Source organism: Hordeum vulgare, chromosome 5H (assembly GCF_904849725.1).
Source record: "Hordeum vulgare subsp. vulgare chromosome 5H, MorexV3_pseudomolecules_assembly, whole genome shotgun sequence".
Lineage (NCBI taxonomy): Eukaryota > Viridiplantae > Streptophyta > Magnoliopsida > Poales > Poaceae > Hordeum > Hordeum vulgare.
In genome coordinates, this window is record NC_058522.1 from 137720185 (window position 1) to 137734970 (window position 14786).

The window sequence follows — 14786 nt, forward strand, 5'->3', positions numbered from 1 at the left end:
TTACTAACCATCAACAATTGATGCTCCTTCTTGATTTCTAGTTTCGCAGTGTCAAACATTACGAATCGCTCAAGGATCATTATATCTATCCTTGATATGTTACATCACGAAGCTCTATCAGCTTGGTGGCAGTGACTTTGGAGAAACATCACTATCTCATCTCGAAGATTAACTCCCACTGGATTCAAGTGATTGTTGTACTCAGACAATCTGAGCACATGCTCAACAGTTGAGCTTTTCTCCTTTACTTTGTAGAAAAAGAATCTTGTCGGAGGTCTCATACCTCTCAACAAGGGCACGAGCATGAAATCTCAATTTCATCTCTTAGAACATCTCTTATGTTCCATGATGTTTCAAAACATCTTCGACGCCTTGCTTCTAAGCCATTAAGTATTACGTACTGAACTATCACGTAGTCATCAAAAATGTGTATGTCAGATGTTCGCAACATCCACACACGACGCTCGAGGTGCGGCACACCGAGTGGTGCATTAAGGACATAAGCCTTCTGCGCAGCAATGAGGACAATACTCAATTTTAGGACTCAGTCCGCAAAGTTGCTACTATCATCTTTTAACTAAATTTTCTCAAGGAACATATAAAAACAGTAGAGCTATAGCGCAAGCTACATCATAATCCGTAAAGAACTTTTGATTATGTTCATGATAATTAGTTCAAGTAATCACGTTACTTAAGAACTCCCACTCAAAAAATACATCCCTCTAGTCATTTGAGTGGTACATGATCCAAATACACTAACTCAAGTCCGATCATCACGTGAGTTGAGTATAGTTTGAGTGGTAAACATCTCTATGCTAATCATATGAACTATACGATTCATGCTCGACCATTCGGTCTCTTGTGTTCCGAGGCCATGTCTGCACATGCTAGGCTCGTTAAGTTTAACCTGAGGGTTCCGCATGTGCAACTGTTTTGCACCCGCTGTATGTGAACGTTGAGTCTATCACACCCGATCATCACGTGGTGTCTCGAAACGACGAATTGTCGCAACGGTGCATAGTCGGGGAGAACAAAATTTCATCTTGAAATTTTAGTGAGGGACCACCTTATAATGCTACCGTCGTTCTAAGCAAAATAAGGTGCATAAAAGGATTAACATCACATGCAATTCATAAGTGACATGATATGGCCATTATCTTGTGCTTCTTGATCTCCATCGTGAAAGCACCGGGATGATCTTCTTGTCACCGGCACCACACCATGAACTCCATCATCGTGCCGCCATCGAGTTGTCGTGCTATCTATGATATTACTACTAAAGCTACAACCTAGCGATATAGTAAACACATCTGCAAACACAAACATTAGTTTAAAGACAACCCTATGGCTCCTGTCGGTTGCCGTAGCATCGACGTGCAAGTCGATATTAACTATTACAACATGATCATCTCATACATCCAATATATCACATCATGTCTTTGGCCATATCACATCACAAGCATACCATGCAAAAACAAGTTAGACGTCCTCTAATTTGTTGTTGCATGTTTTACGTGGGTGCTATGGGTATCTAGTACGATCGCATCTTACTTACGCAAACACCACAATGGTGATGTGCAAATTTCAATTTAACCTCTCTCCAAGGACTGCCTCGGTCAAATCCAATTCGACTAAAGTTGAAGAAGCAGGCACCCGCCAGTCATCTTTATGCAACGAGTTGCATGTTAGTCGATGAAAACAGTCTCTCTGAAGCGTACGAGTAATACCGTTCCGGGCCGCTTCAATCCAGCAACACCGCTGAATCGAGAAAAGACTAAGGAGGGCAGCAAATCGAACATCAACGCCCACAAAAAAAATTATGTTCATCGTATCTACTTTTCCAAACTCTTTTGCCCTTGTTTTGGACTCTAATTTGCATGATTTGAATGGAACTAACTCGGACTAACGCTATTTTCAGCAGAATTGCCATGGTGTTGTTTTGGTGCACAAATGAAAGTTCTCGGAACGTCCTGAAAATTTATGGAGAATATTTCTGGAAAATATGAAAAATACCTGCGCAAAGATCCACTGGAGGGGACGGGCCAGTGGACCACAAGCCCTGTTGCCGCGGCCACCCCTATCCGCGGCAACCAAGCTTGTGGGGCCCACGTGGCTCTGCCGCCCCCAAACTCAGCTCTATAAATTCCCTTTTGTCCCGAAAAAAAAAATCAAGAGAGAAGATTTCATCGCGTTTGCGACACGGAGGCACCGCCACATCCTGTTCTTCATCTGGAGGGCAGATATGGAGTCCGTTTTGGGCTCCGGATCAAGGAGGTCGTCGCCATCATCATCATCAACCTTCTTCCCTCTCCAATTCCATGAAGCTCTTCATCGTTCGTGAGTAATCTATTCGTAGGCTCGCTGGGCGGTGATGAGTAGGATGAGATCTATCATGTAATCGAGTTAGTTTTGACGGGGATTGATCCCTAGTATCCACCATGTTCTGAGATTGATGTTGCTACTACTTTGCCATGCTTAATGCTTGTCACTAGGGGCCAAGTTCCATGATTTCAGATCTGAAATTATTATGTTGTCACCAATATATGTGTGTTTTAGATCCGATCTTGCAAGTTGTAGTTACCTACTATGTGTTATGACCCGGCAACCCCGGAGTGACAATAATCGGAAGCACTCCCGGTGATGACCATAGTTTGAGGAGTTCATGTGTTCACCAAGTGCTAATGCGTTGGTCCGGTTCTTTATTAAAAGGAGAACCTTAATATTCTGTAGTATCCATTTGGACCCCGCTGCCACGGGAGGGATGGACAATAGATGTCATGCAAGTTCTTTTCCCTAAGCACATATGACTACACTGGGAATGCATGCCTACATCACATTGACGAACGGGAGCTAGCCATATATCTTTCCGTGTTATGGCTGTTGCATGATGAATGTCATCCAACGAATTACTGACCCATTGCCTATGAGTTTGTCCCACTGCTGCTGTTACTTACTCTTCTCTGTTGCTGTTACTACTGTTGTTGCTATTGTTACTTGCCTTGCTCTGCTGCTGTTACTACTGTTGCTGCTACTGTTACTTGCTACTACTACTACTGTTGCTACTGTTGTTACTCGCTACTGTTGCTACTGCTACTGTTGTTACTCATTACACTCATGCTACCTGCTACAACACTTTTTCTCGCGCCGTTACCGGGAAAGACTATTTCCCATCCACGGGCAACTTCTGGCGCCATTGATACAACCGTTAGGAATAGTCTGCCGTCAACAGATCGTTTCTGGCACCGTTGCTATCATACTACCTTTGCTGTTGATACTTTTCTTGCAGATACGAATCTTTCAGGTGTGGCTGAATCTGACACATTCAACCGCTAATACTTGAGAATATTCTTTCACTTCCCGTCGCGCGAACCAACAAATTTGGGTTGAATACTCTACCCTCGAAAACTGCCGCGAACCCACGCGCTGGTGGGCCATTGCAAGACAATTGCTAATTGTTGAGCAAGTGGGACAAGCTCTTTTCTGGCTCCGTTGCCGTGGAGGCATCAAATCAGGAATAGTTGCACGTCAGGAATCCTCGCGTTCCCAAGTGGCTTCATCTTTAGAATGATTTGACCACTGCACTTTAAGGAACTTGGTGACTTTGCAATGAGTCCGACGTTCAGCCTGGTTGAGAATGCAGACCGGATGCTCTTTATAAGAGAGGTCTAGTTGCAGCTCAAGCATATCATGATCCACTGCTCGAATAGGATCCTTGAAGCAGCGACGAAGTTGAGACACATGGAAGACATCGTGAACCTGAGAAAGGTTCGCCGGTAGTTCCAATTGATAAGCCACTTTTCCACGCTGCTCGAGAACAGTGAAAGGACCAATATAGCGAGGAGCTAACTTGCCCTTGATCCCAAAATGGTGTGTGCCTCTCATTGGTGTGACACGAAGATAAGCCTTTTCGCTAGGTTGATAGACCCTATCTTGATTATGATGGTCATACTGACTCTTCTGACAAGACTGAGTAGCCTTCAGATTCTCATGAAAAATGTGGACTTGGTCTTTGGCATGTTGGATAATATCCGGACTGAAGAGTGATAGTTCCCCAGTTTCTGACCAATTCAGAGGAGTTTGACACCTTCGTCCATACAATATTTCGAAAGGGGCCATCTTCAGGCTAGCTTGATAGCTATTGTTGTAAGAGAACTCAGCATACGGGAGAGATTCCTCCCATTTCTTACCGAAAGAAATGACACAAGCTCGAAGCATGTCCTTGAGAATTTGGTTGACTCGTTCAACTTGTCCCTGGGATTGAGGATGAAAAGCGGTGCTGAAGGACAGATGAGTCCCCATAGCTTTCTGAAAACTTTCCCAGAATATTGAAGTGAACAAGCTGCCACGGTTCGAGCTGATTACTAACGGAATACCGTGAAGTGAAACAATTCTTGACATATAAAGATCTGCTAGTTGACTAGCATTAATTGTTTCTTTGACGGCCAGGAAATGTGCAACTTTGGATAGTCGGTCAATCACGACAAGAATAACATCATTATGTTGGAAATATGCCCTAGAGGCAATAATAAAGTGGTTATTATTATGTTTCCTTCTTCATGATAATTGTCTATTGTTCATGCTATAATTGTATTAACCGAAAACAGTAATACATGTGTGAATATATATATCACAATATGTCCCTAGTAATCCTCTAGTTGGCTAGCTCGTTGATCAACAGATGATCATGGTTTCCTGATCATGGACATTGGATGTCCTTGATAATGGGATCACATCATTAGGAGAATGATGTGATGGACAAGACCCAATCCTGAGCATAGCACTAGATCGTGTTGTCCGTCTGCTAAAGCTTTTCTAATGTCAAGTATCATTTCCTTAGACCATGAGATTTTGCAACTCCTGGATACCGTAGAAGTGATTTGGGTGTATCAAATGTCACAACGTAACTGGGTGACTATAAAGATGCACTACGTGTATCTCCGAAAGTGTCTGTTGAGTTGGTACGAATCGAGACTGGGATTTGTCTCTACGGGTGACGGAGAGGTATCTGTGGGCCCACTCGGTAGAACATCATCATAATGAGCTCAATGTGACTAAGGAGTTAGTCATGTGATGATGTTCTACGGAACGAGTAAAGAGACTTTCCGCTAACGAGATTGAACAAGGTATAGGGATACCTACGATCGAATCTCGGGCAAGTATCATACCGATAGACAAAGGGAATTGCATACGGGATTGATTGAATCCTTGACATCGTGGTTCATCCGATGAGTTCTTCATGGAACGTGTGGGAGCCAACATGGATATCAAGACCCCCTGTTAGTTATTGGCCGGAGAGGTGTCTTGGTCATATCTGCGTGCTTCCCGATCCCGTAGGGTCTACACACTTAAGGTTCGATGACCCTAGGGTTATAGGGAAATAGTGTACATGGTTATCTAAGGTTGTTTGGAGTCCCGGATGAAATCCCGGACGTCACGAGGAGCTCTGGAATGATTCAGAGGTAAAGAATGGAATATAGGATGAAGGGTTTTTGACACCGAAAGCGTTTCGGGCATCACCGACAATAAGTCGGGACCACCGGGAAGGGCCACCGGCCCCGGGAGGCTACATGGGCCAAGTGTGGGAGGGAACCAGCCCCTTGGTGTGCTGGTGCGCCTCCCACCCAGCCCAAGGTGTAGCAAGAGGTGGACGGGGCAAATCCTAGCCGTGGGAGGGGGCCCAAGGCCCACCTAGGGCGCCACCCTCCCCTCTCCACCCTGGCCGCCGGCCCCAGATGGGCTGCCGCCACCCCTAGGGTGGAAACCCTAGAGGTGGCGCACCCTCCTCGCTCCCTCCTATAAATACCCAGGGTATTGGGGAAGATTTGAGAGACGAACTCGCTCTCTCTCGGCGCAGCCGTACATCTCTCCTTCCTCGTCCTCCACGGTGCTTGGCGAAGCCCTGACGGAGTTCCACGTAGCTCAACCGCCACCACGACGTCGTTCTTCCGGAGCTCTCTCCCTCAACCTCTCCTTCCTCCTTGCTCGTTCAAGGTGTTGGAGACGTCACCGGGCTGCATGTGCGTTGAACGGGAGGTGCCGTGGTTCGGATCATAGATCGGAATCCACTGAGATTTGAATCGCTACGAGTACGACTCCATCAACCACGTTCATAGTGACGCTTCTTCTTAGCAATCTTCAAAGGTATGAAGATGCTCTTCCCTCTTGCTCGTTGCTGGTCTCTCCATAGATAGATCCTTGTATGGCGTAGGAAAATTTTGAATTTACTATGTTACCCAACACATTACCTTTGTGTTTTTGGGAAAACCAGTGACAAAGTCCATTTCAACCTGGTCCCATTTCCACTCAGGAATAGAGATAGGTTGCAGAGTTCGACCAGGCTTTTGATGTTCTTCTTTGATACACAGGCAAATATCACATTCTGCCATATAGCTTGCAATGTCTTGCTTCATGTTGGGCCACCAGAATCTTTGACGGATGTCTTGGTACATCATGGTACTACCCGGGTGAATCGACAATGGTGTGTCGTGCGCTTCTTTCATCACCTTTCCGGTCATTCTGAGATTTCCCTTTTTATTAGGGACGAATAGGCGAACCTTGAAGTACAAAGCGCCATCTCCAACAACAGTGAATAAGGAGGGTTTACCTTCTGTAAGGCAACGTTTAATTTTTTTTGACATCATCGTCATAACCTTGCAGAGTCTTGATGGTGCCCACAAGATCTGGTTCAACAACTAGGTTACTGAGGGAACCCTGATTTAGCACATGGATATTAATCTTGCGAAACTCTTCACGAGGGGGAACAAGATAACCCTGAGGGACAATATCGAAGTTCAGCTTACGGAATTCCTCTTGCAGACGATCGTGAACCTTATGAACTTGGAGGTGGTTGTAGTATGACTTGTGACTCAAGGCATCATCCATTACGTTAGCCTTGCCGGGGGTATATGATATACTACAGTCAAAATCTGCTATACGCTCCATCATCTCTGTTGACGGAGGTTCAGCTCCGGTTGAGTGAACAAATACTTCAGACTTTGATGGTCGGTGTAGATTTCACAGTGATTACCGACAAGGTATTGTCGCCATTCTTTCAGTGCATGTATAACTGTGGCAAGTTCGAGATCATGAACTGGGTAGTTCTCTTCATGAGCACGCAGCTGACGTGAGGCATAAGCAATTACCTTGCGATCCTGCATCAGGATACAACCTATTCCTTGACGAGAAGCGACACAATATATGACAAAATCCCTTTTCGTATCCGGAGGAGCAAGTACCGGTGCGGACATCAGTTTGTCCTTGAGTGCTTGGAAACTTTCCTGACATTTATCAGTCCACTCATAGTTAACACCTTTGTGAAACATATTGGTTAAGGGCTTTGCAATCTTGGAGAAGTTCTCGATGAATCGACGACAATAGCTGGCGAGTCCGAGAAAACTTCTGACTTGCTTGACATTCTTCGGGGGAGTCTAGTCAAGAATAGCTTGAATTCGTTCAGGGGTGACTGCAATACCATCCTTGGAGATCACATGACCAAGGTATGTCACTTCGTCCAGCCAGAATTCACATTTAGAATACTTCGCATAAAGTTTATGCTCCTGAAGCTTATCTAGTACAAGACGAAGATGTTCGGCATGCGCTTCTTTATTCTTAGAAAATACCAGAATATCATCTAGATATACCACGACGAATTTGTCGAGGTAGTCCATGAATATGTAATTAATCAACCGAGAGAAGGTTGCTAGTGCATTGGTTAAGCCGAAGGACATGACGGTGTACTCGTATGATCCATAGCTAGTAACAAAGGCGGTCTTTGGGATATCCTCTTTGTGAACACGGATCTGCTGGTATCCCAACCTCAAGTCGAGGTTAGAGAAGACTGTGGAACCAGAAAGTTGATCATACTGATCATTTATCTGAGGAAGAGGATATTTGTTTTAATTAGTGGCCTCACTACTAGGAAAAACCTTATAGGCAGGACCTCAGTAGTAGCGCTGGAAAAAGAAAATGCTGCTGCTAATTAGCAGTAGCGCTGATCCAGTCAAGCGCTACTACTAACACCTTAGCAGTAGCGCTGCTTATTAAAAAGGCGCTACTACTATGTGGGACCAGATGATGCCACCGTCGGTAGCTGTAGTAGCATCGTTACCCAAAACCCAGCGCTACTGCTAAGTGTATAGCGGTAGCGCTTGGTTTTGCACAACCGCTGCTTCTAGTTGGCCCCAATTAGTAGTAGCGCTCGATGGTATACATCGCTACTACTAATAGTATAGTAGCAGCGCTCTCTGGTATGCAGGGCTACAGCTAGTTGCGGCTGGTGCCACCTTTTTACCCCCCTCCCCCTCCTCTCCCCCACTTTGACCTCTCTCCCCCTCCTTTCCCCTCTCCACAGTCTCCACACCATTGTTGCTCTTCTTCACTCTTCCTCCTACATCTCTTCTCTCCTCATTAATGTCCACATCCACCATAACTCTCCTTCATAAATGGCCTCTCTCACATCTCTCTTTATCCTACCTCTCTTCCTCTCCCCATTATATTAATTCCCCCTCCACCATAACTCCCTCTCCATTAGTTAGATAGCTAGATTCACCTCTCCTCACAAACAACTAGATCTAGCTAGCTATTTATCCATCCACGCGTGCTCTTTCAATCGATCTCTCTCATCATCTCTCTCGGGAGATATATAGGTGAGTAAAAAGTTGTTCACTTAAAGAATGGGAATATGTGTGTGAATGAGAATATGTGTGTTTGGGATATATATATGGAGAGATTTGTGCGAGTGTTACACGCCCTCCGATCGCTCGAGTTGCTGATGTTTTGCTGAAATGTCGATTTATTTCCGTTTCGGTGAATTTCGAGCAAACTCCATATGTCCTATTTTTAGGCAAGGTCATGCCAAAATTTTATATGACTTTGAAGCATGCATGCATTATTTATTTTATAACCCTTTTGCTTGTTATACCGTGCAGTCCTTCATGAAGGTGAGTGTATGGAAGGTGGAGCGGTACATGCAATCCGCGGTGATGGACATGCATGCAAATAATCGGACTAGGATTAGATGTCCGTGTGCAAGATGCAAGGAAGGAGTCCTTTTGGACCCTTTTGATCGTGGCACTTTGAAGGTGCAGTTGCTGATGAATGGTTTCATGCATGGATATACTCTGTGGATAAGTGAAGAAGATGATGATGATGAGGACGTCCAAATGGCAGGGTATAAGGACATGGGGCTAGACGAAGACATGACCGATCGACACGAAGACGATGGTGTCAGACATGACGGCAGGGAAGAGTCCAGAAATGACGGAGGCGGAGAAGATTCCGGACACGGCGAAGAAGAGTCCAAACATGGCGGAGAAGAGGCGATGGTCACGCCGCGGTGTTCGACGCTACTAAGTGCAGTCGTGCAGGACCCTCATGTTCAAGACCTCCTCCACAAGAGTAGAACTAGCGAGAGAGTTGCTTCTAGAGAGGAGGTCGAGCTAGCTCAACTTGAAGTGGACTCAAGGACTCCATTGTATGACGGTTGCGATCCCGAGGTGACGAGCTTGAGTTTCACGCTCGAACTTCTAAAGACGAAGGCCAAAACCAAATGGACAGACAAAATCCTCGATGAGCATTTGAAGTATCTACATAATAAAGTTCTTCCCGTGGGAAACATCTGTCCTAGTAGTGTCGAGGAGGCCAAGAAAATTGTTTGCCCTTTTGATTTGCCGCACATTAGGTACCACTCATGAGTCAACGATTGCATCATTTATCGGGGGGGGGGGGGAGCACGCGGAAAAAAAAAACTATCCAGTGTGCAATGCTTCTTGATACAAGAAGGCAGGAAAGAAAGCTCCTTAGAAAGTTGTATGGTACTTTCCGATCACTCCCCGTATGCAACGGTACTTCCTAGATCCTAAGGAAGCAAAGTTCATGCGCTGGCATGCGGAGAGGAAGAAGCCCGACGATGGAGATGATCCAAGGTTGAGACATCTCGTAGAAGGTAGCCACTTGAGAGCTGTGACAGCCCGAGACCGACGCCCCAGAAGATTCCCCTCTTTTCCGTTTTCGTCGTGTGTTTAGTTTTGTTTTTCGCATCATCATCGCATCATGCGCATCATCCGCATGGCATCGGCATTCCGTTCCCTTTAGTTTTCGAAACTTGCATCCGTTACTAGTTGTCGGTTCTCGTCGTTGCCCGTTCTGAGCCCGACCACACTCGCACGCGCCCGCGACATCGTCAAACCATGTTTTTAAAAGCGTGTGTAAAACTTTCTCGGATTGGGTTGAAACTTGGCATGTGGTCTTATTTTAATATAGGTAGGCGGCCTGCCAATTTTCGTCGCAATCGGAGTCCGTATGGTACCCGAACAGTCGACCGTAGCGGCACCGTATTCGGTCTTTCGTCGGACGTTTTATCGGTGTTTTAAAATACGTTGCCGGGTGCCCGTTTTCCCTCTTAACCCCACCTAGCATTCTATATACAGCTAACCCTAACCCGTCTCTCCGAACGGACCAGCCAATCACGATCGGATGGTCGAAAAACACCCAAAATCCTCTAACCTAGCCCATTTCCTATTTAAACACCCCTAACCTGCTCCTAATGGAAACCCTAGCCGCGTGCCTCGAATTCCACGCCCACCTACCCCAGCCTCCTCTCTCTCTCCTCTCTCCCTCCTCAGCGCCGTCGGGACCGCTGAGCCCGCAATTGGCCCGCCGAGCCCATCTGGTGAGCCGTCGCCGAGCCGAAGGCGCCTTGCCCCCGCGTTGCCCGAGCGCACCCGACGAGGGAACCGCCCACGCTTCCCGCCGGACCCACTCGGAACGGAGTCCCACCGCCAGATCCGGCCGACCTCCACCGCCCCGGAGACCCGCCGCCGCCTCGCTGCACCCTCGCCACTGGCGCTGGCCCGTGCAACCGCTGCCGCTATGGCCTCCCGTCAGGATCTCGAGGCCGAGCGCCCGCTCGCTCGCCCCGTTGACCGGCCTCGCCAGCACTTGCCCAGCTGGCCAGCTCCTCCCGACCCAGGCCAGCACCGCGCTGCCCCCAGGCCTGCCTCGCCCCACCGACCAGGACGCCTCCTTCCCCGCCGTCCTAGGCCTTGGCCCGCGAGGTAATCCGCCTCCGATCCCTCTATCTTGCGCCAGGCACGCAATATATTATATAGCGCTCCCGTTTCGGCCCAATAGCCATATCCAGCATGTTTAGTAAGTTAGGAATACCTCTGTGATTTAGTTAATTTCAGGAAATATTCTAATTAGTTCAACGCCCGTAGAATTTAATCCGTATGTCGGATCGGAACGAGTCATATATGAAACTTGTGTAGTTTTTCGCGTAGATTCATATTTTTCAACTTGCATGCATGTTTGAAGTGATTTGACTTGCCATATGCCTAGAAACAAGTGTTGTCCTAATAGGTTGCTTATTCCGTATTTATTTTCGTGCATGTCCGGATTGCTCAAACCCCGTGGATAAAACTCTCACATTTTTAGGGACCTTTTGCTATGTATTTTAGAGTAGTTGGTTGTATTTTTGCATGTAGGATTCCGTCGCTAGTTTGTTATATCGTGTTTAGGACATCTTCTAGCATATACATGTGGCATTACTTTTATTTTGCAACCCCACATGTTATATATGTTTTCGGGGTAGAAAAAATCCATAGAATTTAAATGTGCATTTAGGTTTAGCTTTTGAGCAAGTTAGTGCGCGTGATATTTTGATATGTCGCCCTTTTGTTTATATTCTGGGATTTAATCCGTGCATGATATGAAGGAGTTGTCAACTAGAGATATGCCCTTGGATGTGTAGGCTAGTCTCTGGTAATATTGGTTGCAATCGAAATCCATATTTAGGTGTTGTTTGCTTGTTCTCAACATGTTAGAAAATAGTGCTGATTTGGAGATGCTGAAGTCTGAAATCTGTTATATTTTGTTGCTGTCTTTACATGAGTTTATCTAGTGATCTCTAGCTCTTTTGAGGTTGGTGCAATGGAGGTAGTTGTAGTCCTTAAGATTCTCTAGCATGCTGTCAATTTTCATGCCGTTCAGAGACCTGTAGCTTATAGTTTTCTTGCTGTCAATATGCCTTCAGATCGAAAACTGCACTGTCATAAACTGATATTTGCACTAAGTCTGAAACTGTGTGTGAGATGCCATTTTGTGAGTTCTTTTCCTAGTGATCCATGCTTCCATGCTAGATGTCATTAGTAGTATGTTGTAGAGCATCTTGACCACTATTACATCATGCCTTGTTTGAGCATTTTGGATTTATGTAGCTTGTTGTTCGAGGGTGTAGAAAATGGCATGTTGCTGTTTTGGGCAGATTGTAGTGATTTCTTGTTTAGCTCGTAGTTGTTGAACCGCTGCTCCGTTTAGATCGTGTCCTATATGAAACTTGCTTAGAATCTTGTGTAGTTTCATAATATGTTTCTGCCTTCTTGGTTTGGGATGCTTGTGACTATTGTTGCACACATATTGCATTCATGCCATCATATCTTGTAGTGTTCGTATCTTTTGAAACGTAGCTCCGTTGGAAATGTTCTTTAGGTGTAAATTAATTGGAACAACACGTAGAATCACGTGAACCTATTTATTTTGCTGTTTATCAAATATTTATATGTGTTAGTTCGGATCTGGCCAGAATTGTAAATTAACGTATGGGGTCAGTTCGGAGATGCTATAAGTCGTTTCCGACCTCATTTAAAATGCCTAGATAGGTAGTTTAATTACGCTTCACCTCTTGCCATGTTTAACCACATTTAATATTGCCGTGTACGTGACCGGGATAGAACTAAATAATTCGTATGTGGAGTTTCGTCAATATGCAACTCGTTCCGTATTGAACCTCACTTAATGTGTAGTGTTTGATTAGTGTGAATTGCCATGCCATGTGTTGCACATATTCATCTGATCATGCGTCATATTAGGGTGTGCATCATGTCGTGCATTTGCCTTGGTGAATATCGTGTGTTGATTCTTGTTTCCGGTTTGCTTTGTCTCGATAGAGTTCCGATCGCTTCGGAGTGTGAGGATCCGTTCGACTACGTCAGTTCGTCTGCTTCACAGAGTCATTCTTCTTCCAAGTGGGATCTCACGCAAGATGACCATTTCCCCAGATACCATTACTACCATTGCCATGTTAGTTTTACCGTTTCTATCGTTTTGTCTCGCTGCCTACCACCTATTAAATATCAGCCTCTCAACATTGCCATGAAAACCTTCAACCTGTTCACAACCTAGCAAACCACTGATTGGCTATGTTACCGCTTGCTTAACCATGTGTTGGCGTTCCTAGTTATAGGTGCAATTGCTTCCATGTGATAACATGGGTTCCTTGTTGTATCACCCTATTAAAGTCTATTTAATTTAATGCACCTATATACTTGGTAAAAGGTGGAAGGCTTGGCCTTTCGAGCCTGGTGTTTTGTTCCACCTTTGGCCCCTTAGTTTCGGCTACCGGTGTTATGTTCCATAATTGAGCACTCCTAACATGATCGGCGTTGTTATGGGGACCCCCTTGATAATTCGTTTTAGATTAAAGCTGGTGTGGCAAGGCCCAACATTGGTACTAAATTTGCCAAACATAATAATTCTGTTAATACTGAAAAGCATAGGGCGTCATGAACCCGAGGAGTAATTCTACATAATACAGGGAGGGCCAGTGCTGATGGTGCTGGTCCAAAACAGAGCACCGCGCGGGGCCAACCCGGGGCAACTCGGGTGATGTCTATCAAGACACCGTACGGTTTGCTTATGCGTCGTGTCCTGAGAACAAGATACGCGGCTCCTATCGGGATCGTCGACACGTCGGGCGGCCTTGCTGGATTAGTTTTACCTTTGACGTATGTCTTGCGCATCGGGATTCCGGTGATGCTTCTGGTAATCTCAGAGTTGAGGTTTTCCACTAAGGAGTCCGACGAGATCGCGAGTTTCGTGATCGAGTATTTCTATGCGGCTTCTGGTAATTTGTGATGGATTAGTTGGAGCACCCTTGAAGGGTTAAATCTTTCAGAAAGTCGTTCCCGCGGTTATGTGGCAATATGGAAACTTTGTTTAACACTGGTTCTAGATAACTTGAAGTTAACTTAATTAAAGTATGCCAACTGAGTGTGTTACCGTGACTGTCTCTTTCGCGAGTTCCTTCTCCGATCGTGGACACGGTGGGGTTATGTCTGAGGTAAGTAGGTGTTTAGGATCATTCATTTGATCATCAGTAGTCACGTCTGCTATGCTAGATCTCCCCCTCTTTATTCTTGTACTTGTAAGTTAGCCACTAAATAAATGCTTAGCCGCTTGCTGCAGCCTCAACACTTAACCATACCTCACCTATTAAGCTTTGCTAGTATTGATACCTTTGGAAATGAGATTGCTGAGTCCCCTGTGGCTCACAAATTACTACAACACCAGTTGCAGGTACATGTAAAGGCTACTTGATGCGCGCGCGTTGATTATTCATTTGGAGTTTCTTCTTCTTCTTCATCAATCTAGGATGGGTTCCAGGCCGGCAGCCTGGGATAGCAAGGATGGACGTCGTTCTTTTTTCTCGTTTGTTTTCATCCGTAGTCGGACCCTGCTCTTCTTCGTGATATTTATGTATTGTACTGATGTGGCTCTGATGTAGCTTGTGGCGAGTGTAAGGCAATTCTGTATATCTCATCTTTTTAGTACATGTACTTGTAACGATATCCATTCTTGCGAAACGACGAGATGGGCTTCTATCCCTGTCGAGGCCCTCGCGCCAAAATAAGGATAGGATCGCATCTTGGGCGTTACAAGGATAGGATTCTTTTTTCTCCTCTTCTATGCTCTGGTGAGGAATCTTGACGTAATAATTTAATTCTACTCCT

General features: G+C 45.5%; 1 protein-coding gene across 1 annotated transcript; it reads left to right on the top strand.

Annotated features, from left to right (window-relative positions):
* Nucleotides 1-10384: 10384 nt before the first annotated feature.
* LOC123396421 (proline-rich receptor-like protein kinase PERK10) lies at nt 10385-14387 on the top strand. The gene is made up of 2 exons (XM_045091361.1): nt 10385-11054; nt 14347-14387. The coding sequence occupies exons 1-2, from the start codon at nt 10544-10546 to the stop codon at nt 14385-14387; spliced, it is 552 nt and encodes a 183-aa protein (XP_044947296.1). The 5' UTR covers nt 10385-10543.
* The last annotated feature ends 399 nt before the right edge of the window (nt 14388-14786 follow it).